The following is a 25,988-nucleotide window of genomic DNA, read 5'->3' as shown; positions in this document are numbered from 1 at the left end:
CCTTCACCCCTGTTCCCTTCCCCAACATGCCCATTGAAGTCCACTCCAATCACCACTCTCTCCTCCTTGGGTACACTCTCCACCACTTCATCCAACTCACTCCAGAATTCTTCTTTCTCTTCCATCTCACACCCAACTTGTGGGGCATATGCACTAATAACATTCATCAACACACGTTCGATTTCCAGCTTCATACTCTTCACTCTGTCTGACACTCTCTTCACCTCCATCACACTTTTGACATACTCTTCTTTCAGAATTACCCCTATCCCATTTCTCCTCCTATCTGCACCATGGTGGAAGAGTTTGAACCCTCTTCCGATGCTCCTGGCCTTATTCCCCTTCCACCTGGTCTCTTGCACACACAGTATATCTACCTTCCTTCTCTCCGCCATGTCAATCAGCTCTCTCCCTTTACCAGTCATAGTGCCAACATTCAAAGTTCCGACTGTTGCCTCCACACTCCTACCCTTCCTCCTCTCTCGCTGCCTCTGGACATGCCTTCCCCCTCTCCTCCTCCTTCACCCAACAGTAGCATAGTTTCCACGGGCACCCTGCTGGCCAACAGTACCAGTGGCAGTCATTGTTAACCCAGGCCTCGACTGATCCAGTATGGAAATCTGATTTACGGTCTGCATGTTTGATTTGGCAAAGGTTTTAAAAAATGCCCTTCCTGACGCAGCCCTCCCCATTTATCCAGGCTTGGACCTGCACTAAGAATGCACGGGCTTGTTCATCCTCAGTGGCTGGACTACACAAAAAATACATAAAAACTTGGGAAAACTTGTCGAGCCATTCACAAAGAATATATATCAGATCTAAAGTTTAGAGTTTCTGAGATACAAGTATTTGTTCGGAAGGTACATACCAGTACCCTCTGAGCAGCACTACTTCCTCATCCTCTCACGTTGGACTGAGGGCAGACTAGACGCTACAGTGACTCATTATCACCTTCTGAGGTGCAAAGTGGTATAACAAGACAGGACGGGCCAGGGCTATGCTAACTTCAGTAGATATCTCTGCAACAAAATACATAGATATCTTCGACATAACATCAAAACTGTTATTCCCTTTTATTGATAATTTTAGTTGACTAAAATTTTTACAAATCGCCCCTTTGAGAGTGTTTACATGAATCTGGTGTTGAATTCTCTTAAGAACACATTCAAGACAAATGTCAGAGAAAGTTACAAATTGGTTCTTGCATGAGGTCCATTGACTGAAAAACATTCACATTATTAGGTATCATACCATCCAGGACAGGTGAGCACAGAAATGATGAGAGTAACATCCTGGTGGGAACTGGTTGACATGCCAGTACTGAATTCAAACCAGTTCTTCCTCCTGCAATTTCAAACGTCTCCTTTCCCACAGCGCTCTGAGCAGCTGGACTCGGGACCCGTGGAATCCGTGTTCCAGTTCGAGAGTGAAGACCTCCAGCTGCTTCCACTTAGGGACATCGCAGTGCTGGGCAACAACGAGCTAACCCAGGAGTTTGGCTTCACCGTAGGGCCTGTGTGCTTCAGTTAGATGAGGGAGATCTGGTGTCTCTCGGGACACCCCTCCGTTCACCGACAGAAGAGAAGAGATGGTAGAGACTCAAGTATTTGAGGAGAAAGTCTGTCTTTCCTCTCACCTCAAAGGTTCTGCGTCAGAGATGGACTGTTACGGTGCCCACATTTTAGTCCAGGGATATTCTGAAAATGAAGTACATTTTGTACATTGTACATTTTGGTGATTTGTATTGTTTCATTTGGTTCTTTTAATGTGATTACTTGTCATTTGCTCAGGCATTTTACTTTTGATTCAGGTATTGTTCTTGACCCGGAACAGGCTGGCTATACTCAGTCTGTGAGCGTACACAACAGAGATAGTGTCTACTGTGTTGACTCTACTGTGTTGCCCTCAGCAGTGCTGTTAAGAATCCTGGTCCCCCCCTTCCACACGTCATCTACCGCAGTGTGGCGTTGTCTCATCTCTTTAAATGGGTAACTCCAGCCTGGGTACTTCTAAAAGCATTCCTCTTTTTCTCGCTTCTTGCACTACTGCTGACTGCCTTTGCCTACCTCTCAGTGCAATATACATCCTCACCATGAAGAATACTTTCCCAACAGATGACAAACACGTACTCTTACACATGATACCCTGCATTACCCTGTGCCTGGGACTGTTGGAGACCAGTAAATTCAATTTCATGGGCTGTTAAATGTCACCAAATGTCATTTCAAATCACAAGGTGACTGCTTGATTTGGCAGCACATGGACTTCAACAGTGCTTCAGTAATGGGAGGGAAGTTATTCCATCACCACCTCAGTTGTTGCCGTTTGCTACCCTTTTATTTTTGTGACTCATTTGTTTTTAGAGTTATTAAGTTATGTTGTCTTGAAAGTTTTCAAGTTGTTTTTTCTCCATGACTCATGGGTGCTGCCAGGAGGGTCATTTGGGTAATTCGACCTACCTCAAAAAACAAAAGGTCCAAAAGTCCGCAGTGACAAGTCATCAGCCAACAATAAAACATCACGATGCCTCAGGAAATGTAGCAGCTACTCACAATAACATTTTAAGTCAAGGAAAAGGATTTGAGAAATACAAAATGATATTTGTTTGCTGTGGTAAACAGTGTATTATTAGTCGGTGCTCTTTATAAAAAGGCACATTTTTGAGGAATAAAGACCCACATACCCCTGCTGGTCTGGCCACAGCCCTGTGACTTGATAAATAATTCTTGGTTACTCATTGTTTTGTGTTTGCCTGCTGATGCTCTACAAATTATAATCACTAACTGGGGAAACCTTACTGTTTAGATGTTGTATGGTTCTGTGTAGCTTCAGATGGTATTCTGCTGGGGGCTAGTTCCTATTCCCTTTGGAGCTACCGATGCTTGAGGTTGATGCTCTCAGTCATGTGCATTAGAGTTTTGTCATGTTTCCTGCCAGTCCTCCATGACTTCAAACTGTTCGATAGTGATGAGACCCTCATCTGCAGTAGTACAGGACAAGCCGAGAGCTGTCTGTTACCATTAAAACACACATCCTTTACCTGCGGAGTCACCTGTCTTTTATTCTTTGCATATCGTCCTGTGATGAATGACAGTAGTTCTGTGTAGTATGTGTGAAGGGGAAATTGTCTTTTATGGCAAACTGAATGAGGATTTATGCCATATTGTCTATATCCAATTTGCAGTTTCCCCACTAGTTGTTTTCCACAACATGGTGGACATTTTGTCTTACTAACTGCACAAAGCCCTTTTGAGATCAAATGTTTTCACTTGAGTAATCATTCATTTTTTAGCCACTGGTTCCACTTTTATTATACTTGGTACTTCAGAAACCTAACTTCAGTCAGAACCAGTCGCCTTTAAACCCACTAAGTAACGTACACACACACACACACATATATATATATTGGCAGCTGATGAGTGCGCGACGCACGAAACAAACTTATACTGCTTTGTATTAATATTTTTCCCCTACATCTATATTGATATTCCGCTCCTCATTTCTTGAGCACTTTTATCAACACCATTGACAGTCGGTATATATACACTCACTTTATTAGGCACACCTGTCCAACTGCTCGTTAACGCAAATTTTTAATCAACCAATCACATGGCAGCAACTCAATGCATTTAGGCATGTAGACACCGTCAAGACGATCTGCTGCAGTTCAAACCGAGCATCAGAATGGGGAAGAAAGGTGATTTAAGTGACTTTGAACGTGGCATGGTTGTTGGTGCCAGACGGGCTCGTCTGAGTATTTCAGAAACTGCTGATCTACTGGGATTTTCACGCACAACCATCTCTAGGGTTTACAGAGAATGGTCCGGAAAAAGAGAAAATATCCAGTGAGCGGCAGTTTGGGCGAAAATGCCTTGTTGATGCCAGAGGTCAGAGGAGAATGGCCAGACTGGTTCGAGCTGATAGAAAGGCAACAGTAAATCAAATAACCACTCATTACAACCGAGGTATGCAGAAGAGCATCTCTGAACGCACAACACGTCGAACCTTGAGGCAGATGGGCTACAGGAGCAGAAGACCACACCGGGTGCCACTCCTGTCAGCTAAGAACAGGAAACTGAGGCTACAATTCGCACAGGCTCACCAAAATTGGACAATAGAAGATTGGAAAAACGTTGCCTGGTCTGATGAGTCTCGATTTCTGCTGGGACATTCGGATGGTAGGGTCAGAATTTGGCGTCAACAACATGAAAGCATGGATCCATCCTGCCTTGTATCAACTGTTTAGGCTGGTGGTGTAATGGTGTGGGGGATATTTTCTTGGCACACTTTGGGCCCCTTAGTACCAATTGAGCATCGTGTCAACGCCACAGCCTACCTGAGTATTGTTGCTGACCATGTCCATCCCTTTATGACCACAGTGTTCCCATCTTCTGATGGCTACTTCCAGCAGGATGACGTGCCATGTCATAAAGCTCGAATCATCTCAGACTGGTTTCTTGAACATGACAATGAGTTCACTGTACTCAAATGGCCTCCACAGTCACCAGATCTCAATCCAATAGAGCACCTTTGGGATGTGGTGGACCGGGAGATTCGCATCATGGATGTGCAGCCGACAAATCTGCAGCAACTGCGTGATGCTATCATGCCAATATGGACCAAACTCTCTGAGGAATGTTTCCAGTACCTTGTTGAATCTATGCCACGAAGGATTAAGGCAGTTCTGAAGGCAAAAGGGGGTCCAACCCGGTACTAGCAAGGTGTACCTAATAAAGTGGCCAGTGAGTGTGTGTGTGTGTGTGTGTGTGTGTGTGTATATATATATATATATATATATATATATATATATATATATATATATACGTATATAACACTTTGTTTAAAAGGGCTTTAAAGAAACACTCAAGGGTAGGGAAAGTGCTCAACAGATAGATATTATGGCATGAAACAGACTTGTACTGTCTCATAAAAAACTTACTTGACTCACTGGAATATTTAAATATAATATTCACACACACACACACACACACATAAAACGTACAGGTTATTGGGGCGGTACAAACGTAGTGAGGGTTGTGATCTGATTGGACGGTGTAGAACATTTGTTGTTATTGGTTGGAATGTTGCGCTCCCACCTGCTCGGACTTGGTGACGCAGTCACAGAGAGGGGGCTGTTTTAGTAAAGTCAAAATGATTAGATTTTGACGTAACATAAGTAGAAAGCGTTTTTGGTGCTATTATTTTGCATAGGTTTTTGAGTATGTGCATTGTATGGCAGGGGAATGAGCAAACAAGATCGGCAAAAAGTCAGATTTAATTTCAAGTTGTCTTTAGGCCTAACTAGTTCACTTTAGAGCAGCAACAACGTCACGTATTAATTAGTCAAGTCAGCATGGCAAACCCGCCTGAGCGCCCGCAACCCTGTTGCTGGTGTTTTCTAGTCGCACGCTGTCTCCGCGGTGGGCGGGGCTTACGTGCCCAGCGCGCCAGTGGCGAACGCAACGGTCGGAAGAGGAGACGCGTGCATGAGCGGCAACAGCCTCGCGCCCGGAGCCACAAGTGGACGCTGTTAACGACAGATGGGGTCATTATAGTGTACCGTGTCTACTGCGCTCGAACAGTCGGAATAAATAACACGGGTCATGTAGTCTTCGGCAGTGCTGAGGGCGGTTAGCGTGGTGGAGCGCGGTCCGCTGGCGATATTTATTCTCTCTCTCGCTGTCTCTCCCCGTCTCTCTCTCTCTCTCTTGATATTTCCTGGACGGTACGAGCGAGACTTATTCAGCAAGGTAATTTCACCTTTCTCCTGAAGACGCTTTACTGCTGGAAATGAGCGCGAATATAATAAGTTTTAATTTTTTTATCGTGTTTAAAGAGCTTGACTTCGACTCACAGCGCTGGTTGTTTTTAGGCCTCATGTGACGCCTCGGTGTGTAGTCGGGCTTGGTGTCCGTTAAAGGTCGCTCGTACAGCGGCGGAGTGTGGGAAGCTCCATGGCGGTGGCAGCACAAGCCACTTCACTGAGCTGTTCTGTTCAACACGTGGGAGAGTGTGTTTTTTAACGCTAGTTGTTAGTTTGGTTCATCGGTCTGCGCCTCTTAAGCTACGGATAAAACAATCCTGTTGACTAACGAGACTGGCTGCTATGGAAATCTTAGGCTGGTTATCGATGTCAGCTTGATGTGAGTTGGTACTTATTGCATGACCGGTGTGTTTGGCCGGTCTTTTTTCTTTTTTACTTTCCAATCTAAACTGTTAATATCCCACAAACATCTTCTTAGCTTACTCCAAGAAGGACATTTGAGCATGTTTGGTCCCAGGAGACGCTAAACTGTCTCGCAACAACAGTCGGCCACTGCTAGGTTTGTGACACCCAACTCTCTGCATCTCCTTTTTATTTGCTTTATTTATTTACTTGTTTTCATTTGTGATCCAGTGTTGTATTTATGACTCCTCGGTGGGCTGGGTTGGAGACATGCACCCTCCATCCAGAAAGGACTACGTCTCTGTAACCTTCACTGAACCGGCCCGCGGCACTTACAACAACAGCAAGCAGTTGCGTAGGCAGTCGTGCTGGAGGGTACGTGAGATATTACAACACACACACACACACACACACACACACGATTTTGTGTCATAACTTTCCCAAGTCGGCGTTTACTCAGTTCACTCACTTCCGGTGTTGACATATACTGATATACACCTACTCCAAGCAGGTTATCGCAGGGATGCGCTATATCATATTCCTCTGCATGACCTCCTTCAAGTAAGCTGCATACTTCAAAAGATCCACTGAATGAAGGAATTAATATATTAACTGCATAATGTTACGGCGTTTTATTATGACACGCTTGCTCCGGAAAGCTGTCCAGTGTGGTGACCCACATCTATATAACTAGAGACATTCACCTAAGAGAGAATGCACTTCCGCTTCCGGTCCAGAGAGTTCAGTGTCGTTGTCGAATATATGACATGTAAAGTTGGAGCTAGTAAACTACCTCGACTACGTCTACTCTCACGTCTCCTGTCTCGTTGTTTTCTAACTCCACATTGGTGACCCCGACGTGATCGAACAACTAATACGAGTATGTCTGACAACGACGACGCCGGTGCTAACAACATGGCTATTGCTAACGCTAGCATTTACACCGCTACTGTGAAGCTACCCGACTTTTGGCAGCATAATCCACGGCCGTGGTTTCAACATGTGGAAGCCCAGTTCCAGCTGAGAGGGATAACGCAGGATGCAACGCAGTACTTCCACGTAGTGGCGGCGTTAGACGCATCGACAACGGCGCGAGCAATGACACTGTTGGAAGCTCCGCCAGCTGCTGGCAAGTACGATGCTATAAAGACATTCCTCCTGAAACTATTTGAACTGTCGGAGCTGGAGAAGGCAGACCGTTTACTGTCCCCGAATGGCCTCGGCGACGGCAAACCGTCTGATTTAATGGAAAAAATGCTGTCTGTGCTGGGATCGGCTGATCCGGCCTTTCTTTTCACACACATTTTTCTGAGGCAGCTCCCCGCACCTGTACGCACAGCACTGGCCAGTTCTCCTCTCGCCGCCTCCAAGGACTACAGTTCTCTGGCTGCTGAAGCAGACAAGGTTTTCCTGGCCAACCGTTAACAGTTTGTGCATGCCCTGCTACCCCACCAGACCGCCCCACCACCACCTGTGTACGACTATATGGACACCGCGGCTGCGGTGACAGCCCGCCGCCAACCTGACGACGGGCTCTGTTATTACCATGCCAGGTTTGGGGCAAAAGCAAAACGGTGTCGCAAACCCTGCAGTTACAGGGTTCAGGGAAACGCCAAGGCCGGCGCTCGTTAACGGCTATGGGCGCCGGCCGTGACTGCAAGCTGTTGTTCATCTGAGACTCCTTGTCGGGCCGGCGGCTGCTGGTTGACTCTGGCGCTCAACGCAGCATACTACCAGCACAAGCTGTGGACACGATGACCGACAGTCACGGCCCCCAGATGGACGCCGCCAACGGCACGTCCATTCGGACGTACGGTATCAGACATGTGGACGTGTGTTTTGGCGGCCGACGTTTCGGCTGGGACTTTGTGATGGCTGCTGTATCCACCCCGCTCCTAGGTGCGGATTTCCTCTGTGCTTTCAACCTGCTGGTGGATGTTAAAAACTGTCGCGTGATTGATGCCGTCTCTTTTGCGTCATACCCCTGCACGCTTGGGGGCGCTGGAGCGCTGTGCCTCGCTAACACACTCTCCACCGGGGATCCATACCAACGCCTGCTCGCCAATTTCCCCGAGCTCACCACACCCACCTTCTCCTCGGCGGTGGCCAAGCACGGCGTGGAACATCATATCACCACAGTGGGGCCCCCAGTTTACGCCCGGGCCCGACGCCTCGACTCGGCCAAGCTCGCAATAGCCAGGGAGGAGTTTTCGACTATGGAGCGCCTCGGCATTGTCCGCCGTTCTGACAGCCCGTGGGCTTCCCCTCTTCACATGGTTACTAAGGCCAACGGGGGTTGGCGCCCGTGCGGGGACTACCGTCGCCTAAACAATGCCACGACCCCCGACCGGTACCCCATACCGCACATACAAGATTTCTCTACCCACCTGGCGGACGCTGCCATCTATTCCAAAATCGACTTAGTGCGGGGGTATCACCAAGTGCCGGTCCACCCACTGGATGTCCCAAAAACGGCTGTCATCACACCCTTTGGGCTCTTTGAGTTTTTACGTATGCCTTTCGGCCTTAAAGGGGCGGCGCAGACGTTTCAGCGCCTTATGGATTCTGTGCTCCGTGACATGCCATTTTTGTTTGTGTACTTAGACGACATCCTCGTGGCCAGCGCGTCGGTGGAGGAACACATGACGCACCTCAGACAGCTGTTTGACAGGCTCAGCGAACACGGCCTCATCATCAACCCAGCTAAGTGTCAGTTCGGGGAGTCGTCCATCACCTTCCTCGGGCACCACATCACTCCACAGGGGGCCGTTCCCCTCCCTGCCAGGGTTGAGGCTGTCACCATGTTCCCCCGCCCCCGCACTGTACAGTCGCTGCAGGAATTCCTGGGCATGGTGAACTTTTATAACCGTTTCCTGCCCCGTGCCGCCCACATCATGCGTCCCCTGTATGAGGCCCTGCGGGGTAAGAAGTCTAAGGACGAGCTGGACTGGTCTTCGGGGATGGACGAGGCTTTTGTGGCCGCCAAGACCGCGCTGGCCAACGCTGCGCTGCTAGCTCACCCGTCGCCTGCCGCCCCCATAGCCCTTACAACGGATGCCTCCGACTACGCCGTGGGGGCCGTGTGTGAGCAGTGGGTGGGGGGGGCTGGCAGCCGTTGGCGTTCTTCAGTAAACAACTCCGTGAGAGCGAGCGCAAATACAGCACCTTTGATAGGGAACTACTGGGTCTCTTCCTCGCAACCAGACACTTTAGGTTCCTATTGGAGGGCCGACAGTTCACCGCTTTCGTGGACCACAAACCGCTGACGTTCTGTATGGCCAAAACCTCAGAACCGTGGTCTGGGCGTCAGCAGCGTCATCTCGCGGCGGTTTCCGAGTTTACCACGGACATACAACACGTGTCGGGCAAGGATAACTCCGTCGCCGACTGCCTTTCACGGGCGGTTGTTAACGCCGTTCACTTGGGACTCGACTACGCCGCTATGGCAGCGGACCAAGCCAAGGACGCGACCGTTCAAGACTACCGGTCGACCCCTACGGCGCTACGGCTGGAGGACGTGACGTTCGACGCGGCCAACACCACCCTCCTCTGTGACATCTCCACCGGTCAACCGCGCCCCCTGGTGCCTACTTCCTGGCGGCGCCGAGTTTTCGACACCGTCCACGGCCTTTCCCACCCGGGAGTGAAGGCCTCGACCAAATTGGTGAGCGTCAAGTTTGTTTGGCCTGGGCTCCGTAAGGATGTTAGAGCCTGGGCCGGCTCTTGTGTGGCGTGCCAACGCGCCAAGGTGCACCGCCATACCAAGGCCCCTTTGGCGCCGTTTGTGGTTCCAGAGAGGCGGTTTGACCACGTCAATGTTGACCTGGTGGGTCCCCTGCCCCCCTCCCGTGGTTATACGTTCCTCCTCACTATTGTGGACAGGGCCACCAGGTGGCCAGAGGCTATTCCCTTGTCCTCCACGACGGCAGCAGAGGTAGCACGGGCGTTCATCGGCTGCTGGGTGGCCCGTTTCGGCACACCGGGTGACATCACGAGCGACCGGGGCTCCCAGTTTACCTCGGAGCTCTGGCCGGCGGTCGCTGAGCACCTGGGGATGAAGATCCACCGCACTACGGCGTACAACCCGCAGAGCAACGGACTTTGTGAGCGGTTCCATCGGGACATGAAAGCCGCTCTGCGGGCAAGCCTCACTGGCTGCGACTGGATGGACCGGCTCCCATGGGTCATGCTCGGCCTGCGTTCGGCCCCGAAGGAAGACCTCCAGACCTCCTCCGCTGAGCTGGTGTATGGCCAGCCCCTGCGAGTTCCGGGGGAGTTTCTTCCGGATGCTACGGCTCCCTGGTCGGCCGCCTCTCACCTCAGTGCGTCCCGGAGCGCTGCCGGTGCCTTCGCTCCCGTTCCGATGTCTCAACACTGCCTCCCCCGGTCCTACGTCCCCAAGGATCTGCCATCGGCGAGGTACGTCTTCATTAGGCACGACAGCCATCGGTCCCCGCTGCAGCCCCCATACGACGGGCCCTTCCGCGTCCTGGAGGCGGGGGATAAGAACTTTGTGGTGGACATGGGGGGCAGGCCGGAGCGGGTCGCTATAGACCGTCTCAAGCCTGCTCACTTGGACATTGGGGAGCCAATGCAATTGGCCCTACCCCCGCGGCGGGGACGCCCTCCTAGGTCGGCCCCGGCACCTGCCTCTGTTCCTGCTTCGGCCCCGCCTATGGCCCGGGTTTCGGCCCCATCTGTTTCCCCTCCTGTGAAGCGCAGCCGTTATGGCCGCAGGGTCCACCCCCCGACTCGTCACTTGTTTTCCCCGTGACTTTGCACTATGTCATTGGCTGTTCTGTTGTAGAGTCTATTTTTATGTTCATGAGTTGCGCTTTTGCTGTTTTGCATTGTTTTGTGTAGGTGAATTCTGGGGGGGCCTGTGTGGTGACCCACATCTATATAACTAGAGACATTCACCTAAGAGAGAATGCACTTCCGCTTCCGGAGCAGAGAGTTCAGTGTCGTTGTCGAATATATGACATGTAAAGTTGGAGCTAGTAAACTACCTCGACTACGTCTACTCTCACGTCTCCTGTCTCGTTGTTTTCTAACTCCACACCAGTCTCTTTATCAGGGGCAGGAAATCAGCATATTTATCCACCAGCCACACATTATCCAGGAAGTCCCCACATTTATCATCCAACTAGATTTTTGGAAGAGGATAGATCCTCCCATTTAGCTCTCCGACAACTGTTGGCGGAGTAGACAAACTTGCCAACCAGAGCAAATATTGCCTAATATTTGGAAGGTTGCTGGTGTTAATATTATACCATACATAGCAACATGCCCAGCCTATTGCTCTTACTCAGTATGAAGAAGGGGTGCAAAAAAAAAAAAGTCCAAAAAATGTTTTCTCAGTGTTTGAAAAGTGCAGGATTGGCTTAGGTTTAGGGGAAATGAAAGATCTGACTTACAATTGAGCCAGGGATTCTCCACAGCATCAGAATGTCTTGTTTAGGAAGATGGCTCAAATTTGCAGTGTGTCATTTGGAAATTGCAGGGGTGAGGTTTTGAGAATTCAACGTTTGTTTTATGAATTGTGCAGACATAGTTTAGGGCGCTGTGACAGAGGGAGGACATAAATTCTCTTTCAGTGGAGGGATGGAACGGTAATCTCTTGTTTGGGTGAAGGACAAGATGTAGTTCATGTTGTCAGAATAATGTAACTACTAGATCCTACTGTGAAACTGCACAGCATTGTGTGCAGCTATCAGTTGTTGTTTTTCTGGTTTCCCCAAAAGCTGTCAAATGGCTACAGCTCTTTCCAAAACACTGCCTCTAGAATTCGGACAGGGACTAAGAAGCCCAAACATATAACTCCAGTTCTCAGATCTTCTCAGTGGCGTCCAGTGAACCGCAGACTTTATTTTAAAATACTGCTTGTTTATTAATCTCTCAGTGGTTCAGGGCCGACATACATCACTGACCTGCTTTAAGAATATGAACCGTCCAGACCTCTCAGGTCATCTGAGGCTGCTCTGCCGGTAGTTCCCAGGGACAAAAACAATTATTAGTCATTATGCAGCTCATAATCGGAACAAACTACCTGAAGAGATCAGGTTTTCCCCAAGCATGAGTTCGTTTAAATCCATGTTAGGAACTTTGATGTTTGCTACTGCATTTCAGCAAATACTCACTTTACGCTGTTTGATTATTGTATTTCTGTCATTCTTTATTATTTAATTATTTATATTTTTCTTGTAATCATTTTATTGGGGGCATCTGGGTAGCATAGCAGTCTATTCCATTGCCTACCAACACATGGATCGCCGGTTCGAATCCCCATGTTACCACCGGCTTGGTCGGGCATCCCTACAGACACAATTGGCTGTGTCTGCGGGTGGAAAGTCGGATGTGGGTATGTGTCCTGGTTGCTGCACTAGCGCCTCCTCTGATCGGTCGAGGCGCCTGTTCAGGGGGTGTGGGGGGGGGGACTGGGGGGAATAGCGTGATCCTCCCACGCGCTACGTTCCCCTGGCGAAACTCCTCACTGTCAGTTGAAAAGAGGCGGCTGGCGACCCCGCATGTCTCGGAGGAGGTAGGTGGTAGTCTGCAGCCCTCCCCAGATCGGCAGAGGGGGTGGAGCAGTGACCGGGACAGCTGGAAAAATAGGGTAATTGGCCAAGTACAATTGGGGAGAAAAAGGGGGGGAAATCCACAAAAAAAAGTATGTGTTTTTACGTCTTTATAGCTTTATGTAAGGTGCTTTGATTTGCCTTTGTTTGAACTGTGCTGTATAGATAAACTCACCTTGCCTTGCCTCAGTGGAAGGTCTTTTGTCAGTAAGTTTAAAACAGAACAGATGTTAGCTGATTTCAGCCCCATCTACTTCAATCTGAACCCATGAGCCTGTGAAGGTCTGCAAGGTTTGATAACACGTGGAACTGGAATGTGATTTTCAAGTCTTGATAAGTTTGGCAGCAGCTGGAAGTAGACTTGACTTGTGGGAAAATATTGAGTTCTGATATTCACACGACTACATTTGATGTATCTGTAGGCCCACTGTAATGTTAAATATTTAGTTATCTGCTGTTGCAAATAACACTTGAGCTTCAGAGTAATAAAGCCCATTTATAGCAATGGAAATGCATGCTACCATCATCATAGCCAAACGTTAGGAAAAGCTATCAGATTTGGTCTGGAGAAGACGTGGAAACTGGAGATTTCCAGGAACCTTGATGTCTCTGATATATTTCCCACTTTGCTTCCTTCTCTGTGCCTTTAGAAATGGAAACAGCTGTCCAGGTTGCAGCGGAGCCTCATCCTCTTCACCTTGGCTCTGTTGCTGATTTGTGGAATTGTTTCTTATCCAGCTGTTACCGAACACCTCCGAGGTAAGACACTTAATCCGTTCAGTGTTATGTCTTCTGGGACTGCTGTTGTTATGAGGATGAATTGATGCATGGATGGAGAAAACCCTCATCCTTTCCCTCCACATGTGCGTACTAGACAACAATCACTCCTCCAACACACAGTTAACTGAAATAAAGAAGTGTAGTTTCCTTCACTGAGTCCAAAGACATGTAGATCAGGTGAATCGGCCGTACTAAATTGTCATAGGTGTGAATGTGTTGGCCCTGTGATGGCCTGGCGGCCTGTCCAGGGTGTCTCCCCGCCTGCCGCCCAATGACTGCTGGGATAGGCTCCAGCATCCCACGACCCCGATTGGGATAAGCGGCTTGGATAATGGATGGATGGATGGATAGTTTCCTTCACTGAGTGTGTGTGTGTGTGTATGTATATATATATATATATATATATATATATATATATATATATATATATATATAAATAGAGTATAGCCTACAAAAGGCACAAATTTGGTCATTATGAAAGAGACGATAGCAATACTAGCAAAGTACCTGCGAAAGCATTCTGTCTGGCATTTTGAAGTGCCAAATCACCCTCTTTACCAGAGACTAACAAAGTAGATCTGGGTCAGATTAGTCAAGGTTTTGTTAGAGCTTTAAGTTGGAGCCGAGATGTTTGTAGTATCTAACCCAATAATGCGTGGTTAAAAAAATGCAATTTTCATGTACTGTCACTTACATTATTTGAATAAATGAGGCTCTTTATTGCATGCTTTTCCGCCTTCACGTTTATCTGCTGTCTAATAATTTAAGATTATGCATACCACCATGCTGTACCACATGCATTTACCTCGCAGCAAGAGGATTTTGGGTTGTAAATCCCTGTTCCTGTGTGTGTAGTTTTTCTTAACACCGAAACCTTTTTTAAGAAATAATGAAATGCAGATAAAGCATCCGGAGCTGCTTACTGTTCGCAGGTACAGGTACCGTCTCTTACATAAGGAGACTTTGATAGGAGACATGAGCTGTTATATGGCAGCAGGGCTATCATGGGTATCAAATTTGTGACCTTTGGTCTCAAGACATTCTCTCTCCAACCAATAGACCATACTTGTTACTCCATACTAGTATTACTGTACTACAACATTTTTTCTGCGTCTGTCCAGGCCTCGCCGTTGCAGAGCAGGAGAAGGAGAGAGGAGGTGACCTTAGGCCTGTCGTTCCCCATGTGTTACCTGAGCCTGTGAAAGAAGGCAGAGCCCTCCGGCCAGAAATCTCCTCCCAGGTTGCAATGTTACATCTCGTCTTGCATTTCTGCAAGGTTTTCGCAGCGTTTGCTGTGAAACTTTTGTCACTGCACATTTGATGTAGATGTGACCTATATCAATTGATAATTTCACATGTTTTTGTATTGTTGTGAAGTTTCCCATTTTCAGTAATCATTGACCAATGGGTGGTTGACAGGATAATATATTTGTTGATGTGAATTTTAATCACCAAGCAGTTTGGTGTTTAAAGTGGTACAATGTCCAGATAGTGAGTTGTAATGTAAAAAAGAGAGAAAACAAACATAAGAGGTGCATGGTACCACTTTAATCACCAAGCAGTTTGGTGTTTAAAGTGGTACAATGTCCAGATAGTGAGTTGTAATGTAAAAAAGAGAGAAAACAAACATAAGAGGTGCATGCCAAAACATTGTTTATCTCTTTCGGTGAATGTTTATCCGTAAGCACCTCTACAGCGAAACCAACTGCAGTGCAATACCAAAAGCGCATCTTAGCTATGTGTTTGTCTTTTAAATAAGACAAGGCAGTGCTTCAAAAGATACCATCGAATCTGCAGAAATAGGTGTGTAAACATAGTAGTGTGAACCTGAAGTACAGATGAAGCTGATTTTCTTCCTCTTAAAACTCACTTGCATGGTAATGAAAAGATTTGGGGGCAGTTAAAAAAGGAATCTTTGTGTATGTCACCGTTTCCCACAGACGCAGAAGAGATTACCCTACAAACGGGGACCACCCGCCCTGCAGAACCGCTTGCAGAAAAAAGAAAATGCCTCCAATACGCTGGTGGAGGGAGACAAGGAGCCAGGTGGCAAGAAAGAGGTGGAAGATGGGGGAGTCATCAGGTGAGACCCCAAGGGGTTAGTTTGGCTCAGTTGAACATCTGGGATGCTGATGGGGTAGGCTCTATTTTTAAAAAGTTTTCTAACATTTTGTTTTTCTAAAACAGATGACGTTAAAGATATACCACATTAAATCCCTGCAGATATTTTTCATTTTCAAATGCTTCACTTTAAAGGTCGGTTAAGAATGACCACAATTTGGGGAGAAAAAAAAAACAGTGAATAACTGCTAGTGATTTACTGTTAGCTTTTTTGTAAATGTACGCTGTACAAATATTAAAAATCTCCCATTGTAGACCGCTCTGATGGCCGAGCGGAATAAACCGCCGATCTTGCAATCCGCTCGTCATGTGGCTGGGAGGTTCGTATCCCAGACTCGCCGTAACCGGCCACGGCCAGAGCGTTCACGGGGTAAGGCGTTCATTAGGCCACCCTTACCCGAGGGATAGTGGGTGTAGATCGGTGTAGTGTTCGGGGACTCGTCGTTCTCCAGCGACCCCTCTGGCCCATCCGGGCGCCTGCAGCCAAGCAACCGAAAGCATTCTCCCTACGTCTCCTTCTCGGTCCTGAAGGGAATGCAATCCATGCGAGGTTTCAGCATGTAAAATGGCGAGAGCAGCCGACACGAGTTTGAAGGAAGCTGGTGTTACGACTATCTCATTCCAGTGGAAACTTGAGCCAGGGGAGCTATTCGACAAGAGTTCCGGCCATATGCCATTGAGTTAATCGGGTGGGGTAAGGGGAAAAACTAGAATTTTTTTTTTTTTTAAATCTCCATTGTAGTCAAAGAAAGCTGAATCGGTTCATCTGGACACAACATTTGACAGATGCGTTTCATCACTCATCTTGTGACCTCTTCAGTAAACTGACTGTAGGTACCCCCACCCTTATGAACAGTACAGTGGCATAATGACCGAAACCAACGATTAGCATTGAAATCTGTTGAAATCTGCTGTGATTGCAAGCATTCCCAAATCCTTTGTGAATAGTACACATGACCATTGAAACTCTAGTTAATGCTCATGGTTATGTGCATATGAAACTGATCGTTGTTTTCGGCCGTTATGCCACTGTGTTGTTTATAAGGGTGGGGATACCTGCAGGCAGTTGAGACTGAAGGGGTCACTTAAGGCCGTGACACACCAGGCTGAGGGTCGGCCAGTGTCGGGCCGTCGGTGAGCGTCTGTGGCCCTAGTTTTTGCGGTGTGTCCCGCACCGTTGGCTCTAGTCGTACCCCTGTCGACAGCTTTTCGGCCAATTACGCCGGCGGCGGGGCCCGTTGTTGAGGGAGAGCACTCTGACTGTTCAGCTTAGCGAATCGGTGCACGAGAAGAGAAACGGAAGTTGCGAAAGCAAGCAAACGGTGAAGTCAAGAGGCCACACACAGAAGGCTCCTCTCATTTTTCGTCTTCGTCTCACCTGGACATTTCAAGAAGCTGATACTTTCCCAGCGACATGGCAATCTGTTCGGGGAAGCCCCTTGAGCCTTTCACTGTGGTATCCACGATTTCACCCATTTAGTGCGATTTCTCCTTATTTTTCGCCTCTGCCTCTCCCTTTCTTCTTCCACAACCAAAGGACCAGGGGCTCACAACGCCAGCGCCATCTGCAACTTTTTATCAGATGTATTCTCGATTAGAAGCAGCTTTATTACGACACCGTCTGTAGTGAGCGAGAGTTGAGTGAAATGGTAAGCAAACGTTGCTTTGGGTGGGTCACTGGGTCTTCCGGTTTCAAATTTTGAATGATGAATACAGACTACTGCCACCTGCTGGTATGGAGAGTTATTTCCTCACGCAGGCGCAGAACGTACATGCTAGTTGGCCGGTGGCTGTAGTCCTTGCAGTGTGTTCAAGTGCTACTTTTATGGCTAAGACACAGGCGACGTGAGGCGGCGCAACAGTCAGCCTTCGTCGCCGCTAGTTCTCTGATGTAGGTTTGGTGTGTCTGGGTTCTTAGATGAGTGATGAAACGTATCTGTCAGTAAACGTTGTGTCCAGATGAACTGATTCAACCTGCTTTGATTTTATGACCTGCGTTATTGAGCATGCATCAAGACATTTTGACCGTTGTAGGTTTGTAAGTTCACAAGTTTAAAGTCATTACCCAGTTAAAAAAATCCTAGAAAAGAATGTATGTGTCAACAATCTGATGAATCACAACTACTTCTGGCAAACAGTGTCCTACCTGTATGAAATGTTATAGCATCGTGGGTCCTTCCATAATATTGTGTATTCGAAATGCCTTATTATAAAAAGATGTTTACTTTGTTGTTGAGGGTGTTGATTTTGGTATGGTTTGTCTATTTCTTTATTACACCTGTAGGGTTATTGTTTGTTTGTCACTATAAATTTAGAGAAAAATGGCTACAGCAAATTACATAAAATTTTCTGAAAGGTGAGCAGTGCTCCCTAGATGACCTGATTACATTTTGGAGGTAATAAGCTCAGATCACAAAAAAAGAGCAGATGTTTTAGGATAAAACAGTGTTCACTTTACTTGAAATGCACAGCAAAGTGTTTGACTTTATATTTTAAAGATATATTCCTTTCATTGGTACCGCGAGAAAAGTGTCGCTCTGAAGATTGGTCATAGTTAAAGTTCAGGGGGTCGAAGGGCAAGGTTCTGGCACCACTTCTTTTATTTATTTATTTACTTACTTACTTACTTTTATGGTATATTCTGGTCTTCCCACTTTCAGCTGGCATGGGGCTGTGATTGAAACTGACCAAGAAACCAAGGACTCGAAGGCAGTGGGAAATAAGGAGAATTTACCTGCCAGCCAACCAGAAAAATCTCCTGGGGAGTCAGGTGTCTGCTCTTTTCTTCTTTTAAACTCTTCTTGTTTGGCATAATCAGTGTTTCTATACAATTATATAATGAGACTGTATTTTAATAATTATATGAAATGATTGAATTACTGTTGGATTATAGTATTCATTGTACACTGTAAGCCGTTGTTAGATGAAATACTTGCTAGTGCTGAAATACATCATGATTGGAAGAAATTGGGATATTTAATGGGTGTGTTGATCTTGTCAGAATATGGTAGGTTGGAAGCAGTGCAGGAAGCTTTCAGACATGCGTGGAAAGGCTACAAGGACTTTGCCTGGGGCCATGATGAGCTCAGGCCGATTTCCAAGTCTTACGGAGAGTGGTTTGGCCTCGGCCTGACACTTATTGATGCCCTGGATACCATGTGGATCCTGGGGCTGAAAGATGGTACGCTGAGATTATGCGTTACGCTTGAAATGTTTGAGTAAATATGATCATCTGGTTTTGAAAATTTTTGGAATCACAGAAATTATAGAAAAAAGGACTTTTTCCTCCAGTTGCTTCTAACTGCACGTTTAATGTAATAGTAGGCCCACGTTTTTCTCATAGATTATAGTTGTGGAAAAAAATGAATGAAGTGGCCTTATTTACATTCTGCAGAGAATTGGCATTACCAATTTTCAACATCAATCCTAAATCCTGACATTTGGTCGGGAAAAAAAGTATGGATTTGAAATCCATACTTTTTTTCCCCCCCTCAACTCTGAAATGCTGCTTCGAGGCTAGCGGTCTAGGGGGAAATCTCTGTTATCGTATGAATGTAAAGCAGGTCCTTAATAAAAAACAGGAGCATACTTGCTCAGCAAACCATTCCTAAATAAATAGCATATGTAGCATCCACTATTTTGTGGAAACTGATATCCACAACACTTTGCATTAAAATCATTTTTGCATAGGTGGCCCCACTGATAGACAAATGCTTTATAGTTTGAGTGCTATCACCTTGAGCCACTGGCATTGCTATGGTAGTACTTTACCCCTTGAAAGGAGCACATAGACCCTATTTTGTAGATGTTAACTTTATTTCCAAGAGAGAAGTTCCTGAAGATGTTTTTGTCATTTTTTATGTCAGAGTTTGATGAAGCCAAGAAATGGGTGGCCACAGAGCTCTCATTCAACAAGAATGTAGACGTCAACTTGTTTGAAAGCACCATCCGCATTCTGGGAGGCCTCCTCAGCACTTACCATCTGACCGGAGACCCACTGTTCCTGGATAAGGCTGTGAGTCAGCATTTACACTGTCTGGCAAATACACTAAACAGCTTGTCCTTGAAAGACCTCTAGCATTTCTTCACCTTCTTCCTTCCTCTGAAATCCTCTTTCACTTTCTGCATGCTATTGTCATGTATTTCCTGTCCTTTACGCCAGTCTTGTTTCTAGAAATGTAGGATTTATTCATAAAAAATGGACATAAATTAGACCGGGTCACTGCTTTAAGTGATGCTTTGGTTTGTTTAAACCAGCATTTTTGAGGAACTATTCCTCCTCCTCCTCCTCCTCCTCGACAGAAAGACATTGGCTCCAGGTTGATGCCAGCTTTCAACACCCCATCTAAAATCCCCTACTCTGATGTCAATATCGGAAAGGGTACGGCACACCCTCCCAGATGGACCTCAGACAGCACGGTGGCCGAGGTCACCAGCATCCAACTGGAGTTCAGAGAGCTCAGCCGCCTCACTCAAGACCCTCAGTATCAGGTGACAAGTGCAAGTGCCCTCGCAAGACCCTTATCAGTTGTTTTCTTTTCGATCAAAGACCACTGCAGAGTCACAGCAGTAGTTTCTTACAGCTGTAGCAAGGGCATGGTGAACCTTTAGAACTTTTTCTTTTCTGATGTTGATAATCTAGAGAGTTTTATTAAGCCAAGTCAGTCTGGATAAGAATAACTGCCAAATGTGTAACAGCTGTAGATGTTTATCACAGAAATCAACAAGCTTGCCTTCCCGGTTTCCTGCTCTTTGTCCTCCAGGCTGCGGTGGGAGAGGTGATGGGGCAGGTTCACAAGCTGGACGGTAAGCTGGACGGCCTTGTGCCCATGTTTATCAACACCAATAGTGGACAGTTCACCCACCAGGGGATCTACACCCTGGGTGCCAGGGCTGACAGCTATTATGAATACCTGCTGAAGCAGTGGATTCAAGGAGGCAAGAAGGAGGACCAGTAAGTTGCACTTCCTTTCTCGGTGGCTGCTTATTTACATAGTTAACTCTCTTCACTTAAAGGGGAAGTAAACTTTTTTCTCTCACTTTTTTTTCTATATAGCTAAAATGCTATATAAAAAAACAAGACACATCACATGGCTACTTTGGGGAGGAAATCTATATTTTTTGTTCTTCCTGGGGATTAATTTTCACTTGTAATTTGCAGAATTGAGTAGCCTTTTGTTTTTGAGCAGCGTTTTGTTAGTCATCTGTCCTAATCAAGATGCTGAAAAGCTAATTTGGATAATCTTGGCATCTCAAGGTAATGAAAATCTGATGGGGAGTGTAGACCTTTTTTTTTTTTTTGGTCATGCGTGTGTGTCTCTCTCTTAGGTTCCTGGAGGACTACCTACAGGCAATGGAGGGCATCCAGAAAAACCTGTTACAGCACTCTTCACCCAACAGGCTCACCTTTGCTGGAGAGTTGTCCCATGGACAGTTCAGCCCTAAAATGGTCAGCAGCACATTTCACCACCCTCAAAGTGAATCCTCAGAAAAATCATTTTAAGGAAAATATTGGTCCACAGCCCTGTTCCACGTTTGATACACATGTTTTATGGCATTATTGTCATTTCACCTACTCTTTATTAAAAAGAACATCTGCAGATGAGGAGATGGGCTACCTAGTTGACATTCACATTTCTTAACCTCTTTCGTCCATCATCTTGGACATGTCTATAAACTTTTAAACCCAGTCAGAAATAAAGTTCTGGAAAGTACCCTGGTATTCTGTAGGGGAAAATCTCCAGGAACCCTCCAGGGTTCGTTTCCCTCCCTTTTCTGTGACTGTAGAAACAAACTACTGTCCAGATTGTTGTGATGCCTCGTACTCTTTGCCTTTGCTGTCTTAGTGAATTAAAAAAATTAGGGTCTGCTTTTTTGTGTATCTAGGCTAACATGTGACTAAACTATCCAATCAGGTTTTGTTTGTTGCAACTGTGTATTAAAAAAATAATCTTAACATAATTTTTCTTGGACTCCATGTTCTTTTGTATATGTTGTTTTACTAGGACCACCTAGTGTGCTTCTTACCTGGGACACTGGCTCTGGGGGCACATAATGGCCTCCCTGCCGAGCACATGGAGCTTGCCAAACAGCTGATGGAGACTTGCTACCAGATGTATGCCCAGATGGAGACAGGCCTCAGCCCAGAGATCGTCCACTTCAACATGCACCAGGGCAGCACAAATGACCTGGACGTAAAGGTGGGTGGAGGCAGCAGAGGCCCTAGAGAGGGACGTGGGTATACCGTAGCATGTAGTTCAAAGATGTCACTTAGCTGAGTGATGAATCGTGTCTGTCAGTAAACGTGTCAAGATGAACTGATTCAACCTTCTTTGACTTTCTTACCTGGATTATTGAGCATGCGTCAAGACATAGCATGTAGTGCTTACATATGTGTGTTCCTTAAAAGCTGGATCTTGTGAAAGTATTCTTGAGCAAGAACCCTCCATCCACCCACACCCACCCGCACACCTGTTAAGCCATTGTGTATTGGTCTGGATAAGAGCATCAGCCAAATGCCTAAAATATAAATGTGGCCTTGATGTCTGTGTTTATATCTGTTAGCTTGCTGACAGACACAACCTCCTGCGACCAGAGACTGTGGAGAGCCTGTTTTACCTGTACAGGTTCACCAAGGACAGGAAGTACAGGGACTGGGGCTGGGAAATTCTGCAGAATTTCAACAAGTACACAAAGGTGAAAATACTTCCTCTGCTTATGCATTGGTCTGGCTGAAGCTTTGGAAAACACAATAGCTGTAGCTAAAACTTTTCTTTTTGGTGCATTTTATCCCTTTCAGAAGAAACACAATCTACTACTACTACTTTTGGCTGCTCCCGTTAGGGGTCACCACAGTGGATTATCTGTTTCCATCTCTTTCTGTCCTCTGCATCTTCCTCTGTCACATCAGCCACCTGTATGTCCTCCCTCACCACATCCATAAACCTCCTCTTTGGCCTTCCTCTTCTCCTCTTCCCTGGCAGCTCCATATTCAGCATCCTTCTCCCAATATACCCAGCATCTCTCCTCCACAGATGTCCAAACCATCTCAATCTTGCCTCTCTTACTTTGTCTGCAAACCGTCCAACCTGAACTATCCCTCTAATATACTCGTTCCTAATCCTGTCCTTCATCGTCACTCCCAATGAAAATCTTAGCATCTTCATCTCTGTCACCTCCAGCTCCACCTCCTGTCTTTTCGTCAGTGCCACTGTCTGCAAACCATACAACATAGCTGGTCTCACAACCATCTTGTAAACCTTCTCTTTAAGTCTTGCTGGTACCCTTCTGTCACAAGTCAATTCTGACACTCTTCTCCACCCACTCCACCCTGCCTGCACTCTCTTCTTCACCTCTCTTCTGAACTCACAAGAAACACAGACAATATGTAGTATTAACATTTTTTCAGATAGGACCTCCAAAGTGGCCCGGGTCTTGGGTTGACATCTCTGATCAATCTTAACTGAGAGGGCCACGATGATCAAACTGCTACTTTCTTACATCATAAAATGACATTTCCATTGGCTAAAACAGAAACTCCTTGCTTTCGCAAACTTAATTGGTCCCTTTATCTGTTTGAATGGAACTCTCTGTACACACTTGCTGCCATGCAGGGAAATATTTAATGTTGTATTGACCATAAAGGATGTTTTGTATTTATTATAAAAGATATTTTCTCTTACGTTTATCAAGATGGTGGTAGGTAGTGTGGATAGAAATCATAGGGAGATGCCTATCAGACTGTCACTCATCACTTCCTGTTGTGTGTCTGTGTGTGTGTGTGTTGTGTGTGTGTCCCACCCCCTTCAGGTCTCTTCTGGCGGTTACACCTCTATAAACAATGTGCGCGACCCAGAGTACCCCAGTCCCAGGGACAAGATGGAGAGCTTCTTCCTGGGCGAGACTCTTAAATACTTGTTTCTACTCTTCTCCGACGACCCCAACCTCATCAGCCTGGACCAGTATATCTTCAACACGGAGGCCCATCCCCTGCCCATATGGCCTGCCATTGAATGAAATCCGTGCACGCTCTGTAACTCGGATAACCAATATCAGCTCACACGTATGATCACACACTCAAACACATCTCAGGGGTTGGCTAACACAAAGATACATCTCTAAAATTACTTCTCTGATCTCTGACTGAAATGTTGGATGCAACACGAAGCTAGTTCACAACTTGAAAAAAAAAATCCTGTGTATTAATGACATTTTGTTTGGCTGAAAATATTTATGCTAAAAGCCATGGACAAAAAGCAAAGCCGGGCTCAGATTTCGGTATGGCCTTGTTATTTCCTCGTGTTGTCTGTCCTCGTCATATGGACTTCTGAGTGTTGTGTCCGTGCTGGAGTGAGAACGGGGAAAGCCTGTCCATCTTTTCTAACCAGTCAGGCAGCCTCCGTAACCCCGGCATGTGCTGCGCTATCAGGGTGGAACAGCAGCCTGGCTGTTACTTGTACTTCAGCTGTGTCTTAATTGTGTGATGATGGCGGGGGGAGCGGGGTGTCTGAAGTGCCCTTGAGCACTTCAGGTGAAGGTGTGTCCCAACCACCTCCACCTGCCCCCCTCCTCTGGTGTAATGTGTTTTACAGGAATATGCTGGGAAGTGACTGCCTGGCAGTGACTGCCATCGACATGCCTACGCTTTTCTAAGACAGAGAAAATAAGGGGAACCTTTTTTTAGTTGGGACGCCCAATGACCCCGAAATTATTTCAGTCATCACAAGCCCCAGGATTTTGTACTGTGAAACTTTTCTTTTGCGGGAAGAGTGTGAGCACTTAGCATTTGTTATTTTCCTTGATGCAGCTGCTATTCCTTTATTGAATGTTCCTTTCTGTTCTCATAAGTTATTTTGAGCTGGCTTGAGTATATATGTGTTCCCTATAGTGAGAAAACTGTACATGGTGAGTTTATATGATTCTAGCTTAATTTAACTGAATAATAGTATATATGATTCTTATAGTGGTTTTGGTGGATTTCGCGGTAGACTGAATTACCATTGTGGGTTTCTGCCTCATGATTTGGAGTAGTCTTAGCTGCAGATCAGATTTCCATCATTTCTGTAAGATACCACTGGGTAACAGTGAAGCTGTATTTGTATTGGCTTTAAAGAATTTGTGAGACCAAATTCCCCCATCCTGTGTTTTTTCCAGAATGTCTGTCTCGGTGTAGTCTCACGTGTGCCTTCAGTGTTGCTTCAGATAACCTTCTGCAGACAGCTGTTCACTGTCCATGTCGAGATTTGTTCAAGTGATCAGTGCAGAAATGAATATTTTTACATATTCACAGGATCGTTAGTCAGCATTCCCTCAGAGCAGTCACTCAGTTTATCTGTGTTTTTAAATCCGAATGTGCAAGTAATCCCTCCATCTTCATCCATATCCTCTCTTCCATGTACATACTTACATCACCCTCGTCGTCGTTCAGGATCACTGGAACCGTTTGGCACTATTCCCGAGCCAAAGATTTACTGAAAAAATCCATCGTTGATGATTGGTTCTCCTTACAATACCGAATATAACAGCTATTTTTCAAAAGCCATTTCTTTCCAAAACATAAAAATATATTTTGATACCACATTCGGAAGAAATTTTTTCTGACTTTGTCAACACAGTGGCCAAATACGCTTTTTCAGATGTAGGCTTAGGATACTCTTGGCTAAGAGGTTGTCGATACTAATGGCAAAGAATGATGGGAAATAATTTTTATGGCGGTATTTTTCAGAAATCCCTTGAAAGGTCATTTGGTGTTGGAAGAAATAACAGCCCAGGGCTTTTACTCTGGGGCAGTTTGTGTAGTCAGGGGAAACACCAGTGACCCGCTTAAATGGTTCCTACTCATGTGTAGGGCAAATAAGTTCATCAGGTTTAAAAAGTGTGGAAACTGCAAAAATGTGTAAAACTGAGGAGGGAGGGAGTGATGATCAATCCTTAAATATGTAACTACACATTCAACACTTGTTTTATTCTTGTGAACAAAACGTTGCTATATAATAGCTCAGCTGATGGCTGTTTTAGCCAGTAAACATCAGTATATGTAGCTCATGCCAATCATATCTTAAAGTCCAGTTGAACAAGGATCTTTGTGCAAGTCAGAAAATATTGGAAACAGAAAATTAATATGAGCCATCCTTTCAATAAGAGTAATTTAACAGGCGTACAAATATACAGCAGGGTCCAAAAGTCTGAGTCCATACCAAGTCCACACCATTTGCCACATCTCAAGCAAGATATGTAATGCTTTAAAAAGTCAAAATTTGTGAACATTTGGTATGTCCACCATTTGCCTTAATTCCAGTTTGTATTGTCTGGCATTGATTCTGCAAGTTTGTGTAGGATTTGAG

At 46.0% G+C, this 25,988-nt stretch overlaps 2 protein-coding genes across 2 annotated transcripts in view; both read left to right on the top strand.

Annotated features, from left to right (window-relative positions):
• si:dkey-61l1.4 (collagen alpha-1(II) chain) overlaps window positions 1–1,530 on the top strand; it is a 72,760-nt gene extending 71,230 nt beyond the window's left edge. Inside the window, exon 52 of the mRNA XM_056278936.1 lies at window positions 1,375–1,530. Within this exon, the coding sequence (XP_056134911.1) occupies window positions 1,375–1,530 (156 nt within the window). The remainder of the gene's footprint in view (window positions 1–1,374) is intronic.
• A 3,955-nt stretch (window positions 1,531–5,485) lies between these two features.
• man1b1b (mannosidase, alpha, class 1B, member 1b) lies at window positions 5,486–25,428 on the top strand. The gene is made up of 14 exons (XM_056285786.1): window positions 5,486–5,750; window positions 6,398–6,541; window positions 13,395–13,503; window positions 14,646–14,764; window positions 15,465–15,607; window positions 18,306–18,415; window positions 18,647–18,826; window positions 19,512–19,660; window positions 19,948–20,136; window positions 20,409–20,599; window positions 20,974–21,094; window positions 21,651–21,845; window positions 22,210–22,341; window positions 23,455–25,428. Exons 2-14 carry the CDS (start codon window positions 6,437–6,439, stop codon window positions 23,659–23,661), a joined length of 1,950 nt encoding a protein of 649 aa, XP_056141761.1. The 5' UTR covers window positions 5,486–5,750; window positions 6,398–6,436; the 3' UTR covers window positions 23,662–25,428.
• The last annotated feature ends 560 nt before the right edge of the window (window positions 25,429–25,988 follow it).

Source organism: Lampris incognitus, chromosome 1 (genome assembly GCF_029633865.1).
Source record: "Lampris incognitus isolate fLamInc1 chromosome 1, fLamInc1.hap2, whole genome shotgun sequence".
NCBI lineage: Eukaryota > Metazoa > Chordata > Actinopteri > Lampriformes > Lampridae > Lampris > Lampris incognitus.
Note: the sequence above shows the minus strand (reverse complement) of the source record. Positions and strands in the feature narration are given on the sequence as shown.

Excerpts from the sequence above, each read along its gene's own strand:
- man1b1b (XM_056285786.1), top strand. The coding sequence starts at position 6,437 with ATGCACCCTCCATCCAGAAAGGACTACGTCTCTGTAACCTTCACTGAA. Across the intron at positions 20,137-20,408 it reads CTCAAGACCCTCAGTATCAG|GCTGCGGTGGGAGAGGTGAT; the intron begins GTGACAAGTGCA and ends TTTGTCCTCCAG. Across the intron at positions 20,600-20,973 it reads GGAGGCAAGAAGGAGGACCA|GTTCCTGGAGGACTACCTAC; the intron begins GTAAGTTGCACT and ends TCTCTCTCTTAG.